Source organism: Sinocyclocheilus grahami, unplaced genomic scaffold, assembly GCF_001515645.1.
Source record: "Sinocyclocheilus grahami isolate Dianchi unplaced genomic scaffold, SAMN03320097.WGS_v1.1 scaffold17.1, whole genome shotgun sequence".
In the NCBI taxonomy this organism is placed as follows: Eukaryota; Metazoa; Chordata; class Actinopteri; order Cypriniformes; family Cyprinidae; genus Sinocyclocheilus; species Sinocyclocheilus grahami.
Window position 1 is genome coordinate 2,057,898 of NW_015505196.1, and position 21,578 is coordinate 2,079,475.

Sequence of the window (21,578 nt, forward strand, 5' to 3'; positions counted from 1 at the left end):
ATAAGCTACTGTACGTCATTGGATGTGCAACTACATCCAAAATACACACATCAGTGTAGCCACATATCCGCTGATGAGACGCTAAAGAAGGCCAAAACAAACAGGGGATACAGTAAAGTCAATTTTTTGAATGTCTTGGTGTGATACTTTATCTCTTATATAAGTTACCCTATCATCGGTTGCTCCCACTACATCAGAGTGCATTTTAACACTTCAACACTTATTTGTTCAATATTTCTGTTAAGGAAGAGTAATATATTTTAGAAAAGTGTTGCTCTGTTCCACAACTTAGCCTCTACCTTTACATTTATGCATTTGGCAGACACTTTAATCCAAAGTGACATCCACACGTTTTTGCACACAAAAAATTGTGATAGGTTCAACAGAAAACAAAAATCCAAGATGGTGGATGAGAGAAATGTTGATTGTAAATACACTTTTTTAATTCGATACTGTATCGGTAAGTGTTAATAAGTTCAGTGGGATACATAATTGATTTTTTCCCCCAATATTTGTATGTGCTACTGTATATGTTTTTATATTTATTAGATTATTGCACCACTAGCTTAAGGTGTGGTCACATTACTGCATTTTTAATGGAAAATTAGGTCTGTTGTCAATAGTGTAGCGATGTGTGAAGCACAGCTCACACAGAAGTCACTTCCAAACCAAGCAGCTTTTTGTTGGTCAATACATTCTGTTGGCAACTACATAACCAACATGGACACATTGCAAAATCAACATGGCGAAATCTTTCACCCTCACTTGAAATTCCCTATCTCATGGATTCCTATTGAAATGACTGAATTTTGTCTGAGAAAATTTGACAATGGTAAATGTCACAGAATCTTTAGCAACATGCTAACTTCATCTAGTCTCTTAAGTGGTGTGGAAAAATTATAGTTTTTATATTGATCTTCACAATGTCATTCTTATGCGCAGCTTTTTCTTATGGGGCACGACGTGGTGTACTCCACACACTTCTGCTACTTCTGACAACAGTACAAATGGATTTGGAACAGACTGCATCAAGCTGTTATGGCGTGATACAATATGACAGTGTGGTTCACAGTGTTAGTCTACACTGATATCCTATTCTAACCTCTCAAACATTCAAAGCAACAGAGAAATAAAATAGTACAGACTTAACACATCAAAACCTTTAATCAAATCATCAAAAATCTTAATCACACTTTAAAAATAGCGCTTAGGGATATGTGAAGGAGTGTGAACACTTACTCTGGTAAGGCTCTTCGAATTATTGAGTGCTGCTGTCGGTACAAATCCTGTTTTGACAAACAGCTGCAGGAAGTGTGGTTGGCGAAGCTTATGGTGACTGGCTTGGCCCCATACTTCATAGGAACTGTGATTTCGAACAACTGCAGAATGAAAATGGAAGAATGGTCATATTTTCAATTAAATCAAACTGAGGTAAGATGTGAAACTGCATGAAGGGTTACTTTAAGGAGTTTGCCTTAAATGTCAAAATGAATTGTGGGCAATCAATTATACCTAAATCAAGATTAATGAATGGATTTATGTCTAAAGGAGTTGTGCAACTGTGATTGCACATAGCCCTTCTGCGAAATCAGTGTACAGACACAACCGCAACTACAGTCTGATCACACTGGTAAGGGGAAATGGGTAATAAGGAACTCATGCAAGATCATTTGCAAGGCAGGCAAATACCGTTAGACCAATAAATCAGAACTTCCTCCTGCTATGAGGAAACATTCCAAGGAATTTATGTTGAATGTGCAATTATAAGTAGTAGTAACGGGAATGTGCTCCTAAAATGGCTAAATACATATCGTTTTATTTCAATGTTTTTTTTTTCATAAATGACAATGAGGAACATTGTTGAGTTGTAATGTGCATGATTTTAACTGCCTGTTAGATTGAGAGCGCATTAGGAAAGAAGATGTGCTTTCAAAGAACAGCTAAAATCATTATAGGTTCTGACTATGATTCAATTAATTGCTTAAAAGGACATTTTACCCAGAAATTAAAATTCTGTCATCATTTACTCACCCTTAGGTTGCTGCAATTGCATATGACATTATTTCTAATGTGGAACATAAAAGTAGAATTTCTGAAGAATGCTCTGGTCAAGCTTCAAAACATGACATAAATGCACCATAAAAGTAAAATAAAATAGGTCCATATAAATTGTCTGCTATATTCCATGTATTCTGATGCCAAACAGCATCAGAATTCCCTGCTAAACTTTACCCTTCAGTGTTCAGTGGTTAACTCACCACTTTTAGGATACTTTCCTGGTGATATTGTATCTTTTTAAAGTTTGAAGGCTTCAGTTGACGTAATTGTAATTTCATGGAAAAGAACATGGAAAGAAAGTCACACAGGCCTGGAATAACACGAGGCTGAGTCATAGATGACATAAATTAAAATTTTAGTCTCTATTGTCTTGTCTACTCATCATGCACTCTGTGTAGTCTCTTTGATATGCATAATAGCTGCTATAGACCTAGATACTTCATTCTTTAGAACCAAGGCAGTAAATTATTTTAGCGGGACAAACAAACAAACAAAACCAAAACCTCTGGAATACTAAACCTCCCAGTCAGCTCCTGTTGGATTAATAAACCACTCTCAAGACACACATAAATTAATTGTGTTTGATGAGAAAGAGAATTATAGGATGTTACAGTCTCTCCCTGACCCCACTGGTTGGCTTGCTTCACCTCTCCCTTCTTCTATGTGCTAAGCACACAAATTCATGTAGACATTTTTTAACTGCATCGCTACATCTAAAGACAACTGCTTTGCCATTCAAAATCTGTGAAAATATACTGTATTGATGAGCTCAATCCAGACTGCAAAAACAATACAAAGGCACAGTGTAAATATAAGACAGCTATTTTTACTATCTTTAATGGGCCATTAACACATAATATTAATCAAGAACAATGGAAATATTAACAACCCATCTCTTCTCAGCAAATATTGAATTGGTGAAATGCAATAGGGTCAAAATCTTTGGAAATACACACTCTTTCTCTTTGATGTTCGCAGGACTCTATAATTTAGTTATTAACTGCTTTTACCAGGACAAGTGATCCCAAAAGCTCCACTTGCTCACCCTGTAAATGTGTCAGCCCACCAGTCTTGATGATAAAAACACTTTACTGCAGTATTAAGTCTACTAGGCCTAAGTATTACCTAGGTGTAGGTGAAACAAGGGTCAGACGAAACCAAAAGTCCATTTAATATGTTTTCACTCTCTCTCTGAGACTGATGACAAACTAACAGGTTCACTTATCACAGTTGCTTCACAGATATTTCACTCTTGTAGGCATTTTAAAGGCTATGTTGTCATTACATTGCATTGTGCTTAATGTAAATAGCTTATGAACACTAATACCAGTAATTCAAATCGCAACCATGTTCATCTAATGCATACTTTACTCTTGACCCAGTCATTTCGTCAAAGAAACCTGGAGCTTGTAATTCCATAATCCATATCTTACTAAAATGTTTTGAAATATCTTCACATTGCATTTGCTGTTCAGGCTTTGTGCCCAGAATGGGAGTTTCACGTCTCTGGCGCAGTAGCGTGGACATGGAGACCTTGACCTGCTCAGGCGGCTCAACTGGTGGGAGGGCGTCATGGTTTAAATCACACGAGGAGAACCCATTGCCTGCTAAGGTCAGCCCACCCAAAATAAGTGGGTAATTAAAGGAGGCCTTCTTGCAAATAATTCACAGCCATGACCTCCCAACCAAACCCCTGCTTCATCCACAACTCTTTAAATCAAAGCTTAACTGATCATCTGAGTTGTCTACTCTGGGAGTAGGCTTTAAAACAAAAAGCAGATGCTTTTGATTGAAGATTATTCAAGTTTATTATGTTATTACATAGAGGAATGGATTTATATATAAGGTGTTAGTTAAGGGTATGCAGTGAAAAAATTGCCTGTATATTTATCTGTATTTGATGCAATGGAAAATAATCTGCATCTGTATTCAGACAGAACCAGATGTGAGTGAGGCTTAAACCAAAAGTGTGCTGAACCTAAGAGTAGATCTACAACATTATTCCGGACACATTTGAAAATGGCATCTTTGCTACAAAACACTCGCTGTCCACATTACTGATTTCAAGCATTTTCCAAAAGTTTCTCATCTACACTGAAACGTCAGAAAAAAAAAATCTCACTTGAGATGAAACAAACCTAACAGACTCAATAAAGTTCTCATGCCATTCTTATGGCAGATTAAATTGTTGTATCACCTTTGCAGAACTGTGATATGAAGAGTTTATAAAGTAACATATCTTTAGCTATGAAAGTGAACTGCACATAATTGCAGATATCTACCAGTACAATATGCGTAACATGGCTAAACATGCTTAATTTTCTAATACCTTTTCAAATGTGCTACATTTTGAATGCCTTCATTTTCACAGTCAACACTACAATGTGAAAACAACATTTTCAAATGTATCCACTTGGGAGAGCGCCTTCAATAAGCTCAGTTTTCACAGGATAAAATGCTGTCTCCGTGTGAATGGAAGGCCAAAAAGTGATGTAAAATTTATGTAAAATGAGTGATGTAAAATGAAGCTTAAAAATGAATGTCAATACAGCTCATATTTGGTTCCATCCCTCCTTCACATAAACAAATTTGTGGATGCAGACACAAGCTGAAAGCATCACTCACTGTCTTGCTGATGTATGAAGTGCTCATGTTCTTGCACACTTGATCCTCACTGTTACAGCAGCCCCCACATCTGTAGACAGACACGCAGGGTGGTTTATAGAAGGTGTTTGTAGCTGCCCCAAACTCTTTCCCCACATCTAAACAAACTTGGCGTGGCATGCACAGGGTGTTTCTCCACTCTGTCTGAATACCTGAAGGAAGCGCAGCAAGACAGGAAGAACAGACACATTAAAAAAGGCCAACAGTGAAATGCATGGATTAGTATGCACTGCAATTATTGCAGATCACATTCTTGGCATCCTAAAGAAACTTTGTCTCAGGATTGTACAAAAAGTCTTGTCTGTAAGACAATAATGACAGTCTGTGCTGGTCCTAAATTAATAGTCACTCACTTGTAAAAATGTCAAGATTGATGAAAGCAGCCGCAAAGGAGGCCTCCTCCGACCTTGTTTCTGTGGAGCCGTGATCTCTGTGAGGTAAGCGTGATCCCATCTTGGAACGACACTTCAGCATGCTCCAGTAGCTGGGGTAAACTATTCTCATAAGCTCGTCCACGCTACCTGCTGAACGCAACTGCTCCACCAAGTCTGGCTCTGAATGCTCCTGATAAGACAGAGAAACAGAATAAAAGCTTGTCAGCTTATACTATAGGGAATTGTTCCGTTACACAATTCATATTTACTGTCACAGTTCTGTTAGCTTTTTCCTTGGGGATGATGCCACAGGTGTCACAAATCAGAAAATTACTCTTCCTTGAGAGAGCTACACCAGAGTAACACTTAAAGATCTTTGTTTATGTTATGTCAGTTTTGGAATGAGCGTAAATGTAAATGAGGGAAAGAGTAAATGATGACAGTGTTTTCATTTTTGCATAACTACCAGCAACACTAGTGCTACACTTACAGAAGAGAGTTAAACCAGAGCGAGACATAATGAAGAGGGCTGGATCAATGTGCTGGAACAGAACATTGTCTTTCCACTACAACAATTAAGCATGCCATATTGGATATATCCCAGAGTGACTAAGAGAAATATCCAACTGTTTTTATTGCATGTTTCAATCTCTCATTGACTTATAAAAGATGGTTTGGGACTTTACTCACTGAATCAATATTTGAAAATCTAATCAACGATCATAAACACATGCGATTAACTTTTCCATTGTTTTATTATCACTAGGCAGTTAGAACAGCTCAACTTAGGTTATGCCGTTTGCACCTGTTTGTGCATATCCTAAGCAGATGCTTTCTTTCTAATAAAAAGCTATTGATTTAACCGTACCAGTAGCAGTTTATGTTGTGTTTAATCAAGCTGGTTCTACAAAACACTGTTTACTCATCAGTTGGGGTCTTAAAATAAACAGCTGCATAATCAATCATCAGGTTTTCCATATCATGAATGTGTGGAAAAGAAGTCTGAAACTAAGACACGCAAGTCATGCCTTAATTGATGGAATGGTCAGACCTCAATGGTCTCTCGCGACCCAGACAATTGACAGTATTGCTTATGTCAGACGGAGCTATGTCAGACACCTCAGCCCACGCAATCACCCCCCCCCCCCCCCACAAGTCTTGAACTCCCCTTAATCCACAGCAGAATGAGAGTTTGTAAGAAGTGTGAAAACACCAACAGCGTCTGAAAACAGCCCAAAGTCCCTGATGGAAAATGATACTGCTGTCTGGGACATTCCAGGAAACATGCCCAGTTTACCCACATGGCTGATCATGACTGTCGATAAAAACATGCACCCTCCCCCACTTGTGGAGGTGTTAAAAAAGTGAGAAAACACAACTTGAATTGGACCACAACAGAATTCTGCATTCCTCTTTAATAAGGACAGTCTTTGTATTGGCCCAGTCTGTATCACTTTATCCCTTCTTGTTGTCGAAATCTCATTAGGCAGATCCCCAAGTTTACAGCAGAGAATTTATTATCTCAAATGGTAGGAAATAGCTTCTCTTACTCTTACATTTTGTTGTAAAACCCATTATTTACATACAATAAAATATTTTGGCTGGGTAAGTGCAAGCAATGATTTTCTAGTCCTCCCGACTTATCTCATTTTCAAAGGAGATCCTCAGAACAAACATGAGCATTACAGTTGGACAGTTTGAAAGTATAAACTTGAAGGCCCTTTTTCATGATACAGGACACTTTACTTCGCCAAAATCCCACCCTCAACAATAAAAATGTAACCATTTATGTGAAATATGACTTTAAGGCTGCATAGTTTCTAATGTTATCATAAAACATAGCTGAACAAGATTTTAAACCCACGTTGTTACCTGCAAACATTCAGTTGCACCGCACACCAAGGAAAATATAGCTTTAATCGTGGAAAGAGGAAAAATATAATCCTTATAGGAAATGACTGCTTCTCCCTGCATTGACTGCCTTCTGTTTATTCAGGAAACTCAAATACCACAAAAAGAGTATGAACAAGACTATTGTATGTGGCCTCTTCCATGCCTTTGTTTACAGTGATTCCTGAGATAACACACTGGTCTGTTTCCTAACAGAAACAATGGAGACTGAGAAAATTATGTGTGGTGTTCAGCATACAGACACATTCACACGTGAGTCAGTCCCAAACTTCAGGGGATTAACTATTTTTGTTTCAGTGGCAACTAAAAAAAGAGACTGATGGGAGGACGATACAAATGGGAACCATGAAGTCTGAGGGCACTTGACCCAGAAATGCATTCATTGTTACACTATTGTGGTCTAATTCAAATTATGGATTGTATTACAAAATAAACGCCAGTTTCAACAACAACAATAATACTAATAATAATATATTATAAATGATAAATGATTATTTACTAAATGACTGCATATTTTATCCACATTTGCCTGCCAGTCTCAATGTTAAATTCACATTTAAATTTAATATAAATATTAAATGCAGATTGCATCTAACAGCTTATAGCCATTTTATTACAGAAATAAAATTCTTTAAAGTGAGAATGGCCTCAATAAGGGATTGCATTTGGTTCCGAAGGACAGTGATTCATGGGAAGTGATGAAGTGATGACCTGATGATAGATGCATGCAACATCAGTGGTGAGACATGAGGCATATTGTGATGTTAACCAATAATAATAAAAAAATCATTCACCTCTAATGCTAGAAAGTAAGTCTCATTGAATGAATCACAATAGAAAGCAGCTGGGTTTAACACTTGGAACAGGATGCCATGTCTACTGTAGCTAAAACAAGATTTGATGCCATGCACGCAAGGGATTCCAGTAATGACAATGAACCCATCATGACTGCTATTATTTTAAAGTTCAAACTTGAGTCAACAGTTGGTGCCAATTATAAAATGTGCATCATTAGACAGAAGGATCATTTTAGACAACCCCAAAGCAACACAGTCTCTTGACGGCTTAGTGTTTCCTGAAGCAAACCACAAAACTGACACAATGACAAAAACAACTAGATCCTTTTTTGGCAATGAGGTTAGCGTTTATCCTCTTAGCTGATACCAGCATCCGGAGCTATTTTGGATGAGGTTTCTGGAAGGCACCCTCACTGAATAAATTCATTTAGTCCGAGTCAAAATGCTTCATATTTAGGCCAGGTTTATACAGTTTCATTTACATTACAGTCACCCCATACTCCTACGCTAAAACCTAATCAAAATGTCAGCCTTCACAATTTCATTTTTTTTAGGAGTTTTCATATACTCCTTAGGTAAAGACATTGCTTGCTGCCAATTACGTAATCAGGCATTTTTTTTATGTACTTGCAAAAATACAGTTATTTCAAATATTTTTCAGCAACAAAACAGACCCTTTAATTTCATGATTTCTGATTTCTTACACAGATACATTTATTTCATACCTAACCAGTCTGTAATAAAATAAAACAAGCCTTTTTGGTGCTCCAAAGGCCTCTCAGGCAATCACTTGTGGTTTATTATATATAATGGGCAGTTATGAGATTGTGAAGAGAGGATCAGCCAGTTCTAAAGATTATAATCATAACAGTACTAAATAAATATAAGGCATTATTGTACTGATTTAAAGTTAAAGCCATTATTGTACTGATTTCTACTTGTTTTTTAAAAATGTTGTCACTGGGGAGCATTACAGACATCATCACAGAGCATCACACATGCTCAGTGAACTCAGGTGGAACATGGCCCCCATCGTGGACACTACAGCAGTGGCACATATGCACAAGAACACATGTTGCATCTGTTCCAGACATACCTTTCATCCTCAGTATTGGACTCCAGAGAGCAGGCTTGAGAATGGCGCTCTGCTCGCTGAACTTGAAAGGATGTCCTGGCATGTCTGGGGCTACGCATGCCAACACTCAGGTGGAGAGGACGAGGATCTGAGATATCATTAACCCTCTAATGACCTCTTAGAAACCCTTGAACTGACTACAAGCTTTGAGTCTTTGACCTAGGGGAGAACCAGTTCCTTGGAGAATAAGTCTGGCCACAAGTCTGAAGAGTAACTGAGACCCTCTTCGACATCGCAAGCTTCCCACATTTCAGACAAACAATCCTAATCTGTCCTGTTTTCCTGAAGCAATTGAGATGTTCCCCAAGGTAGAGAACTCTACTATAAGCTCATGAATGCTATATTACGGTCTCTCATATGATTTTAAACTAACCACTGGATTCAGCACACACACAAATGCACATGCATGCGCTCTTGAGACCAGACCATCCGCATGGAAATTATTTTTCCAGTCTTAAGCTTAGTACCTGCTACATCCATTAAGTTGACCTAGCAGCACTGGATACAACACAGAGCGGGTAATAAAACAGGACTCTGTCAGTGTTCGAATCAGTACATTCAAAAACAATATTTTCTAAAATATAAACAGCTAATAAGTTCCAGTGCAATTGCATTGCACTATTTACACTTTGTTTTGCGCTATTGCTAACTACACAAACACTAGAATTAAGTTGTTTTTGATTGAAATGATATCAGTTTTCACATTCATTTGGCTTTGAATCTCAGCCAAAATGGAAAGTCGTTCTTTGGCAGATCAAGTCATTACATTTTGATAAAAGATTATAAAGGCAAACAATTTGTTTTTGGAAAATTTGGAAGAGCATGCACTGATGAATCAAGAACAATAAGACCAGGAATGTGCTTTAGGAAAGTAAACAGTGTTAATTTTGAATTCATGTTGATTTGAAGAAATAATCTAGAGATTGGTCTGAGTCCCATAAGAACCTCTCTTCCTTTTTTAGAAAGAGTTGCTTTCTTGGTCTGATCCGTTTCACGTGTAGAGGCGGGCATGTGTCAGGATGCAATTACTGTGCACTTCTGACGTGTACTTGGTTAAGGTTTCTGTGGTGCAATAAAGTTGTTAGCCTGGAGGGTTGCCCACTACTCAATAAGACCACAGCAATATTAAGTCTAATGTTCTGTAACCCAATTCTTAAGCTCTCCAAAACATAATAGAGCTGTACACGAAATCCCAATGAAACTCCATGTAGGCACAAAAAAAAAAGCCACACAGTGGGGGAAGGGGGGATGGCGTTCTTGTTTTGGCATACTTAAAGAATTATATGAAGCAAATATCCTGTCTGAACAGAAACTGTCAAGAACGACATTAGTAAGGTTTAAGCAGAATCCACTCTGCGAGTATTTATATGTCTTGGCATGTGGATTGCACATCTCTTGCAAAGTCTTAAGAAAGCTTAAAAAGGATTAGTTTGTCAAAAAAGCAAATATTCTGTCACCATTTACTCACTCTCATGTTGTTCCAAACCTGTATGACTTTATTTCCTCTGTGGAAAGCAAAATCAATTAATAAGCTGATATTCCAAGTTGCTCTTTTCCTTACACTGTTTCTGCTTCTAAACTATTTACACTGAATGGAAAAGGGCAGCTTGGGCATTCAGCTAAAATATCTTATTTTGTGTTCAATATGTTTAGAATGACATGAGGGTGAAATATGACCATTTTCTTCTTCAGCATTCTTTTAGTAAATACAGGACACTATTACTCACATTTTTGGCACCTAGCAGAAAAAAAAAACTTTTTAAGAGTGACTTACAAAATATTAAGGAATACACACATTTGCTTCATGTAGCATAATAAAACTTTACAATTCATCTGTAAACTAATGCACTACTCTCGTCTCCATTTTTCATAAGTTATACTATTTGTGTATCTACATTGGATGATATATTTGTTTCAGAACAGACTTTTTTCCTGGCCTTAGCCTACATGTGCACTACCTGTTCCTTACTCTTTTTCACTCTGACTAAATGAACGGGTCAGTACACAAAACCTGTTTTATCCTTTAGAGCGGTGATCCCAGGGGTTTAGAAAGATTTCCATTTCCTTTGTAATTTTCTAAGTCTTTGTTAATCTGTAAATCTTTGCTACACTGCAAGTCTTGACTTCTCATTAATATGTGTGCAAATGATTGCATATCCACTCGTGGGTGATATTTCTTGCTTCTATGGTATTTAAAGGTGTCAATTATGTCCCATCTAAATTGTTATTTCAAATAAATCTGCCATTTGGTCTTAAGGAAGGTTTCTGCATGATTGCCCACTGAAGAGTCTGTTTTCAGACTGTTTTATTGTCTACCACCAAGGGCTTAGTCTCCATACTTTAACAGTTTATACTCCCAGAGTGGCCACACACTGGCTATAATGTGAATGATAAGTTGTTTCCTAGAAGGTGGCAGGTAAAAAAGTTTACTCATTTTTAGTGATCTGGAATTTTCTGATCTAACAGATTCCAATGCTTCTCCTTGCAGACGAAATTACAAAAGCAGTCTGAGATCTGAAAAAAAAGTGTCAAACACACACACAAAAAAGTCAACCAGATGCTTCAGGCACACTGCTGGGCCCAGTCAGAGCTGAATTCCTCTGCTGAAGGGGACTGAGACCTACAGTTGGTTTACAGTCAGCACAGAAAGAAAGAGACAAACGGTAACCTCAAAGTTACAGCTGCTCAAACTGAATGTACGATTAGTACAGAACTGAGGTACAAACTAAAAAGTATCTGTGTGCTCCTTTATCTGTCCATGAGAGTGTCACTGTATGAGGAGGGGCATTTAATTTGGCTATCCTTAACAAATACCATTATTAGGACATGGTAACAGAAAGAAAGAAAACAGATAGAATAGAAAAAGAATAGCGCAAGCTAGTGTTAGAGGCCTAAAAGTAAGTATAAAAACTGTCAGTACCATTAAAGGGTTAGTTCACCAAAAAATGAAAATTGTGTCATTAACTACGCACCCTCATGTCGTTCCAAACCCATAAGACCTTCGTTCATCTTTGGAACACAAATTAAGATATTTTTGATAAAATCATGCGTACGCTTTTGCGTAATCAGGGTCGTTTACGTTCAGTAGACAGTGCACACATGCTGAATGTAAACAATGCTGATTACGTTGATTACGTTCTGGGGTACTCTCCAAAATGGCGGAAAACGGTAACCTCTGGGAGAAGAATTGTTGAATAAATTATGTTATTATTGTTTTCAAAGCGCACAAAAAGTATTCTTGTAGCTTCATAAAATTACGGTTGAACCACTGATGTCACATGGACTATTTTACCAATGTCCTTCCAACGTTTCTGGACCTGGGAACACTGCAGTTGCATTGCTGTCTATGGAGGGTCAGAGAGCTCTCAGATTTGATAAAAAATATCTTAATTTGTGTTCCGAAGATGAACGAAGGTCTTACGGGTTTGGAATGACATGAGGGTGAGTAATTAATGACAGAATTTTCATTTTTGGGCGAACTAACCCTTTAATGGTACTGACAGTTTTTATACTTACTTTTAGGCCTCTAACACTAGCTTGCGCAATTCTTTTTCTATTCTATCTGTTTTCTTTCTATTTATTATATAATAAAAAAAACCTTGCTACGTGTGCTGCGTTAAGCTAACTGAGACTTGTTATAGCACTTGCATATCATTGCTCTTTTGTTGATTTTGATTGCTTCCATTGTCCTCATTTGTAAGTCGCTTTGGATAAAAGCGTCTGCTAAATTAATAAATGTAAATGTAAATATACATTTCATTCCAAGAAAAGATATATAAAAAAAGTTGCCAAAAGGCTAAAATCTATGCTGTCACAAAGTGTGCACTGAAAAATGTATTCCATTAAGAAATCTTTCAAGCCTATATGAACCAATTAGGCAACAAGCGTCTATATTAAACAAGCAAAACTCACTTGCTAGATTGTCGGAAACAGTTTGTAGTGCTGTTTAATTGATGGAAAGTCTAACTAATAATAAAAATATAACATAAAATTGATACAAAATATAAAAAAATTGATTTAAAAAATATTAAATCTAAACTGACATTAAGCCTTAAACTATATTAAGCCTTTTATACACGTGTACAGTAAGCAACGCCACTGCAGCCTCATCTAAAAGAACTGAGAACTGAACTAAACCTCACATCAAATCACCCACTCATTTTTTCATTCAAGAACTATGCTGTACTTCCTAAAAACACTTTGAAGCCTTTCAACCATGTCAGTCCTACTAATGTACAGCATTGTACAATAAAAATAGGTTTTAAGAAGTAACAGCTATTGAAACACCCCATTTGCAGTAGTTGCCTAATTCAAAGAATGGTTGAACTGCTGACCTCCCCAAAGACGAGACGTCTTCTTGCTTATGTCATCAAGACGTCTGACTTTCCCTGCCCCCCAGGTGAAAGCTCCTCTAAAGTTGTGAAAGTGTTGAAAGGTGGTTGTGCTATATCTGAAGTTAAAGGATGAGCAGATCTGGCAGGTGGATTGGCTATTAGAGTAGAAAAGATAAGAGAGGCAGATGTGGGTAATCTGTTCCACCTGTGCTACCTTTCCTACCTGGGAAGTACACATGACCACACACTCACACAGGAGAAGACGTCCCTGGGGAATCCCTTAGTTATCACCAAAGGACAGAAATAAATAAGCATTGTTAGGAAAAGTTATTTTCCTTCTAGCTGGAGGTGCTTTATCATGGGTGGTTTATTCTCAGGCATTCATCACTAACCATAAAGACACTAATACCGACTGAAATATAATGTTTACTTAAACCAGAGTGTCTCAAGAGACTTGCAACATAGCAGCTAATAATATAAAATAGGCATTCCTAAAGCAGTCAACATCCCTGTTAAAAATGATGGAGTTTCTGTAAAGCCACATGATGAAACCAAGCATCAGTCCCAATGAATGAGGTCAAGACTGCAGCAGAGCCATTAAGACTACAAATCAGTAGTCCCAGCACCTCATGTGTACTCCCTAAACACCCACATTTCCCAGGTGACCCCTTCAGAAAGATAGTCTTACTTGACAATAACTCTCTCTACATTCACAACCCTCATGATTTACATTTAGAATCACAATTACTCATGAATTACAGGACAGCTTTGCCAAACAGATGAGAGATGGCCATGATGGAAAAGTCCAAGGGAGAGAAATAAGGTCAGTATATTAGTTGAGCGCTGACTGATGCCCAATGAATGATTAAGTCACCCATCCCATACATTCATATTGCATACACCCACATGTGCAATTACGGAACAATTATTCAATTCCATGGCATAAGCACAAGACAAATATCCCCCAAGTGGACTGAAAATAAACCATTAGAAATTCAGCAGCTTTTTTATGTTGCTGTCGCACTTACAATTAACTTTCCCTACTCTTAGTGAATTCCAGCTTAATTAATCTTAATAACCATTGAATTTCACTGTGACCCAAAGGAGTTTAAAATAGAGAGCAGTGAAAACAAAGCAAGTCTAATTTTAGGCAATTATGATTAGTGTACAGCCCATGTCGCACATTAACAATGGGAATCATTTCAAGATCTTGTCAAGATGTCCACATTGCTGCGTGTAGCATATGGTATCATTTATACACTGCACATAGTAAAATTCCAAGAGTCCATTGCTGCTGTATATGAAAAGATAGAATGTTGTGTCCAAGTAATCATGTATAATGGCTGTGCAAGCCAAAAGCAGTACAGAGACTTAAGAACTAACAGACATATCCTCTCTTGTGCGCAGACAGGTCACTTTGGAGCTCCTGAGGTAAGAAGAGATACTAAAATGAATTGCGCCAATTGAGTATATTGATCATGATTTACATTATCAAATTAGAATGTTTAAAATCATAGCTCTTTCTCTCTTCTTTCTTTCTCAGTGGGGAGACAGAAGAAACAGAGAGAAACTACTTCTGAAGTTGTTGACCCAATGACACCTGCTTCTACTTTTTATGGCAATATAATTGTGCTCTCAAATAATTTCCCTTTTAAACCTTTAAATTTACCTATTAAAATATATCAATTCTCCCTTTTACTTCAAATGTGAATCATTTCCTATATTTTGTTCCAAAATGATGCTCAGATGAAAATGGTGAATATTCTAGAGGTACACTGTTTTCAACAAACCTGTTAAATTTGAACACCAATACAAAAAAGAGGGCAGTCATATATAATGATGAGTAAGGTCAGAGGTAAGCACCATGTGGCATCATACCCTAAACGATTAAAGATCTGCCCAAGCTTTAGAGTTTGAAATACCTTTTTGAATTATACACATTTCATTCACATGTTTCTGCAAAGGTATCTTAATAAGAATGAATCAGGATATAAATCTAGGCAAAGTTCTACAACAATATAGTCACCACCAGTGCCAGTGATGTTGACTGCTGATATGTTGCCTCAATGCTCCAAGCAGTAATACAAAGGTTTAAAATAATTTTAGAAACATGTATTATGAGTTTCCTTTATGCTAAATAAAGGGCAACAAATCATTACCAATTTCTCTACTTTTAATATGACGTGGAAATGAGCTTGCCGGTGCTTACCATGGCATCCCCTTGATCTTGGTCATAATCATAATCATAGTAGTCGTGACTTGACTCCAAAGCAAGGTTTTCATAAATGAATGCGAGACAGAAAACAGAAATTCCAAATAAGTGCATTTTAGAAGGAAAAAAAATCTCTGAAGTCTGAGCAGAGTCTGTTGGAAGTTATTTTTCAGCGTTCAGCAGCAGGTTTCTAGAAGACTCTGTCCTTACACTAAAATAACACCCATGTATACATCCAACATTTTAAGAAGGCACTTCGATACTGGTCCATGGAACGCACTGTGAGCTCGTCCCTTCACAAACGGCTGTGAACATCCACTCCGTGCGAAGATATTGTTGAAGTGCGCGGAGCGCTCAATGGCATGTTTTATGCAATTTCACGCTGTTACTTTGGATCCTTCTCCCTCCCCCTCTCCGTTTTCCCCCAGCCTGCCTCTCCGTTCGCCGTTAGACACATTCCGAGATATCAAGAGAGGAATATGAGTCGTGGCACGCGCGCTTTCTCAGGTGTCAACTACAGCACGTCAAACGCATTGTGTAAACGCACAAGCGCACTGAATGAACCTCTACAGTTGCTGCTCTTTTGTGTAAGGTGAAAGGTCAAATAAAGGAATAGTTTATCCCAAAATGAAAACTGAGACATAATTTTCTTACCTTATGTTTTTTTTTTTCATGCAAATGAACGGGGACAGGGGCATTGATGCTTCAAAAACTGACGCAAGACTAAAAAAGTAAAAGTAGTTAATGTGACTATTATTAATTATTGTGTGTACTGTAATTATTGAATTAACAACTGTAAACCTATTCCTATGTTTAAAAAATTATACAAATTTAGTAGCCTACAACTTGTTGACAGTTAAGTTGTTTGCTGCAAACTCAAATTAAACTGTTAAAAATGTAATTATAAATAAATGCAATAAATGAAAATAATAAATAAAAATAAAAACAATGAATAATGCAGGCTGATTTATGGACGGTTATTTGGGCCTCTCTAATTGGGACTGGGTTAATTGGGATGACTGTCAAAAAGTGCAAGAGTTTACCTGAATTGAACCCTATGCGAAAATGAGCTGCTTTGGGGAGGTTTTAATTCGGTTGGAGGGTTCTTCTCCATAGGGGGGTTTTAGTCCTCAAGTTCAGTGAGTGCTCTTCTAATGCTGTGGAATGCAAGTCTCACTCGAGTCATTGTGTTCCATTCACCGCTGTCAAATGGTCGCAATTAATTTTGTGATCTTCTCAAATACTACTTTAAGTAGCAGGCTAAACATGCACTGTCAAATGCACTCAGTGTTAACACTAAAGATCTAGTTTGAACAGGCTCAGGGCTAAGGGTTTGTGAATGATAACCTAATTAGCCATGACACTACTGAGTAATTCAATGTGAAAATACCTGATAATGCACGTTTGATCACTGGGGTTGTTTTCCAAGGGACTAGACAGAAAATGTTGCTTTTGTTTGCTATTAAATTAAACAATCTATAACAATAAATGATTATACCAAATTGATGGTGAAAATGGCCAAACAATTGCACATGCAGATGGCATAGTAATTCCAAATCATTGTAAATTACCAACAAAAGGCTTGTCAGTCATATACTTGGCAGCGGCCAGTTCCTTTGCCTACTTATTTGACTTCTCTTTGCTCATGAAAAGTCTTATTCTGCTTCCCTGAATGCTTTGATTGGTAAAATACTAAAAGGTCAAAGTTCAGACTGGTTTTATAAGGATTAACAGGGGTCACCTTTGCGTTGACGTTACTAAACACATTACTTCATTGGAGAAGTTATAACATCATCAGCCAGGCGTCTGGAGCTGCTTTAAAAGTTCAACCACAACTGATATAATCTTATTTAGAAGGCATATGATTTCTTCAGTAGGACTTTTGACATACTTAGGTATAGTCCCAACGAGTTTCAGAAGCTGACTGTAACTTTCATGCTGTTTTTCTACATGGACGTTTACATCCTTTTACATTTTTCCCTCTTTCGGCCCACATATACCAAGTAATCGGTGTCCTTATTTAAACTCTCTGTGCTTTGTCCTCCAGAACTCTTTTCAAATGAAAGCAGCTTTGTGTAGGATTTGTTTAATGCCTTTATTATAAGAAATGACTGACCTTTACGAGTTGAAAACTGATGTGAGGATTTTATCTGACATTATCTGTTTCTTTTTTCTGAGCTTTTTTGTGACACATTAAAGATGATGCATCAAAAAAGATGCATTTATTGCTGTAGCGTATGGTTCCTTTGATAAATTATCTTTATAGTATAAAAACTAAAAACAATATATTTTTGTCACTTCTTAAAAAAATAATAAAAATTAAGAAAATTACATCACATATACAGCAAGACGCACATATCACTTTAGAAAAACAAAACAAAACATGTCTTTGTTAAAACAGCACTTTTGGCCGTTTAGGAAAGATGTAGCATATGAAGTCCAGCTTAGGTCTTCCTTTGTTTTTAATTTCTAGTTGCTGTTTGAATGACAGCTTGGTAAATTTGATGGCGCTAAAATATTTATATATCTCTACCCTCCATAATTAATATAGTTGCTATCAATGAGACCAGTTTAAACTATAATCACGTAATTTACATCTCTACGATGATTGGTCCATATACAAAGGCAGACTATTTTTTTCTAAACACTCTATTACCACTGAAAGTCAAATACTTGATGGTGATTGGCTACGGAGGCAAAAGTCTATGGATGTATGTAATTAGAGTTCGTCGATAGATTCAACATGTTCACGAGAAAGAGCAGTGGTTCTGACTTCAGTAATATTTTATGGTGTTACAATGGTGAAATTACAAACATGGAATACACATTCTGGGATGTGAAATCAGTAAATTTTATTAGCATTAAATGGTTCTTCTACCATTTTCCTCCTCAAAATCTTGGGTATGCTGTGCCTCCCTTGCTTCCCCTGATGAGCCGCCACTGGTGATTTGTAATATAGCTGGTGTTTAGAAGTGTATTACACCTGGCTCAAACATAGGTCCACTGAATTCAGTGTATGCCAGCTATGAGCACTTGAGTCAGTCTGTGGCCCTGAAAAGGAAGGCAACACCATAGGAATTTATGAGGGTCCTCATGGCACAGTGACCCAGCACTGTCTAACACTTTTGCTTGTCTACTCGTGTGTACACAGCTTGTTCCCAGACACTGGGAATTGCACTCGCCGGAACTGGGAAACAATGGGTGTGGGAGTCCTGTGACTGGAGCCGCTGCTTTGGGAAGCGCTGGACCCTGTTAATGCTGGAATTTGTGGTGTCCCTTACGTTTCAAACAACGGCTGTGCTAGGAAGGGTAGATCGATGAGGATAAGATGGCAAGGTCAGGGGTGGGGGGGGGTAATCTTGTACTCTCCAGCATTCCTTGGCATCCTCATTGGTTTGTTTGTAATAAATTATAGAGCATTTTGACATTGAAGGCCTACGGTTAGGGACATACATACTTCTGCATTTAGTGTTTAATGTGTACACAGTTAAGTTAAAATTATTAGAAAATCCAAATCTTATTTTTTGTAAATAAATAAATGAATAATACAGTCTCCACATCAAAAAAATGACACAATAGGACTGAGGACCAAGAGGAGGGCTGTGTTCCAGAGAATACGATTGGAAGCGTGTTGTGACTGAGATAAGGAGGGGTTTTAATGCTTCCTTGTTTCACAGTTGACAGCTGACAATTAATTAACCTACAAATAAGGATAATGGCCATGTAAGAGCATGTCTTGTGTGTGTTAATATAAATGTGTTTTTGATAAGAACAGTCACGGCTAACTGTGTCAACATACATTTTTATTCTTCAAATTCATGCCACTGGAAAATATTTATACATAAAAATACAGTTTCCTTAAATAAGAAACAATTACCCATAGCAGAAAACATGTCAGTTCTCATATCACTGTCAGACTCTGTTCCGTGTTTTGTTTGTGTTTTGCTCCCCTTGTGTTAGTAACATCATTACTTTGAGGTACAATTAGCGCTTTATCAACAGTAACCAATAGGTCTGAGAGGAAATCTGCAAATTCTTTTAGGGCGGATGATGTAGTCTCCGATGATCACAACATCGTGTTTCGTCTCGCAGAGGGGAGCAAAGCGGTTCCGGGTGGAGATCTCGAAGACCGGAGGGGGAGAGGTCGTCGCCCGGGGCCTGGCTCGCGTCTTCCGGGAGATCTCGAAGACCGGAGGTGGCGGTGGAGGGGGAGGGGTCATCGCCCGGGGCCTGGCTCGCGTTTTCCGGTGTGGCTGCGGCCGCACCCAGGGTCAGTGGTGTCCCGGCGCCGGAGTGAAGGACATCTGGGAAGATCGCTTCCTGGGTGCACCGGGCCTGTGCAGAGAAACACATGGAGCAGAGGTGGTGGGAGAGTTAGCAGCGCGCTATAATCTTTATCTCGGACTTGTGAGCATCAGCTTGGGATGTTTCCAGTGCGGCTCTCCGCTCTCTCAGCTGGGTCTGCCTCTCCACCAGGTCGCGGATCTGCTTCTCCATGGCCTCCAGCTCCTCACACGTGTCCTCACCTGCACTCAAAGGTAGACACACATCCGCCATTAAAGCAAGTAACAGTGAGTAAAACAATGGTAATGTGTGTGAATAGAGTATTAGTAATGTAAGCGAGATTAGCGGCAACCATGCTGGCGATGCTAACGGGCTATATGCTAATAGCGGACTCGGGAAATCAAAATAAAACTAGTGATAACAAGGCGCTCTGATTGTTTTTGTTGTAGAATACGATAGGGGATATATTCACACATTATAGAAACGAAAATTATGGTGTATAAAATAGATTTTAAGATAAAAAATTAGACGACAAAGAATTAAATTGACGGAGCTCAAACTCAAAACACATGGCAGCAACAAACAGACAAACAGGTGTCCCCATTTCAGTTCTATTGATCCCAGGTGTGTCTCGTCATCCCATCGTCATGTCATTTGTATATAAAGTGTTCCATGTTATCAGTTCGGCGTCCAGTATTGAGAATATCTGTTGATGTCTACCTCCTTTGCTACGTGTGTTTTCCTGGTTCCCTTGATATAATTAAAATCTGCTTATTGATGTACTCCTGGTCTCCTCATTCTGCGCTCCAACACAGTAGCACCATGACAGAATACCGGACCAAGGACAGTAAGCGGCGCCCCCTCTCCCCGTGTTTGTTTTCCATTTGTTTCCCCCCGAGATCATGGAAATCGCCACTTGTTTCTCCGCCTTAGCCCGCTAAGATCTCCCCTTCTTCGAGTACGCCTGGGAATTCTGCGGGCTCACCGTGGCGACGGCATTGGATAATGCCATTATCAATTCTCTGTTCTGACTCGGGGCCAACTACCATCGCCCCGTGGACCTCCCAGACACCAAGGGACTATGCTGGAGGGAAGGGATCTTCCGGTGTCTGTGGAGTGTCCGGGCCCGAGTCAGAACCAGCCCGCCGGCCGCGGCTCAGTTAAGCCCGCTGACCACACCTTTCACCCCGAACCTAAAGGGGAATCTAACGATGAGAAGGCAGTCGGCTCCAGCCCCAGAGCTTGCTCCAGTGTCGGCTCTGGCCCCAGAGCTCGCTCCAGTGTCGGCTCCAGCCCCCAAATCCAGACCATAGAGGGCTCCTGTTCCCGAGTTTAGCTCACAGAGGGCTCCAGTATGTAGTGGCCGGGCCGAGTGGCGAGGCCAAATGCCATGTCCTTTTTTCAGTTCTATTGATCCCAGGTGTGTCTCGTCATCCCAACGTCATGTCATTTGTATATAAAGTGTTCCATGTTATCAGTTCGGCGTCCGGTATTGTGAATGTCTGTTGATGTCTACCTCCTTTGCCACATATATTTTCCTGGTTCCCTTGATATAATTAAAATCCGCTTATTTATGTACTCCTGGTCTCCTCGTTCCTCGCTCCGTGCTCCAATTATTAATTTTGGTTATAATTATTATGAATTAGTATATTATACTATTCATTTTAGGCAATCTTTTGACTTCATAAAAAGCGTGCAAAACAACACGCTAGACAGTCACAGGCTCTAGAGGCATTTGACCCTCGGCTCATTGACATATTTGCCGAGCAAATTACCTTCACTGAAAAGGTTTTCAAAGTAAGGGACCAG

General features: G+C 38.6%; 1 protein-coding gene across 1 annotated transcript in view; it reads right to left on the bottom strand.

The window, feature by feature from the left end:
- vegfc (vascular endothelial growth factor c) overlaps window positions 1-16,022 on the bottom strand; it is a 41,659-nt gene extending 25,637 nt beyond the window's left edge. Inside the window, exons 1-5 of the mRNA XM_016233829.1 lie at window positions 15,483-16,022; window positions 5,076-5,286; window positions 4,684-4,874; window positions 1,240-1,379; window positions 1,103-1,104 (exon numbers count right to left, since the gene is read on the bottom strand). Of these exons, the coding sequence (XP_016089315.1) occupies window positions 1,103-1,104; window positions 1,240-1,379; window positions 4,684-4,874; window positions 5,076-5,286; window positions 15,483-15,599 (661 nt within the window). The 5' untranslated portion in view covers window positions 15,600-16,022. The remainder of the gene's footprint in view (window positions 1-1,102; window positions 1,105-1,239; window positions 1,380-4,683; window positions 4,875-5,075; window positions 5,287-15,482) is intronic.
- Between the last annotated feature and the right edge of the window lie 5,556 nt (window positions 16,023-21,578).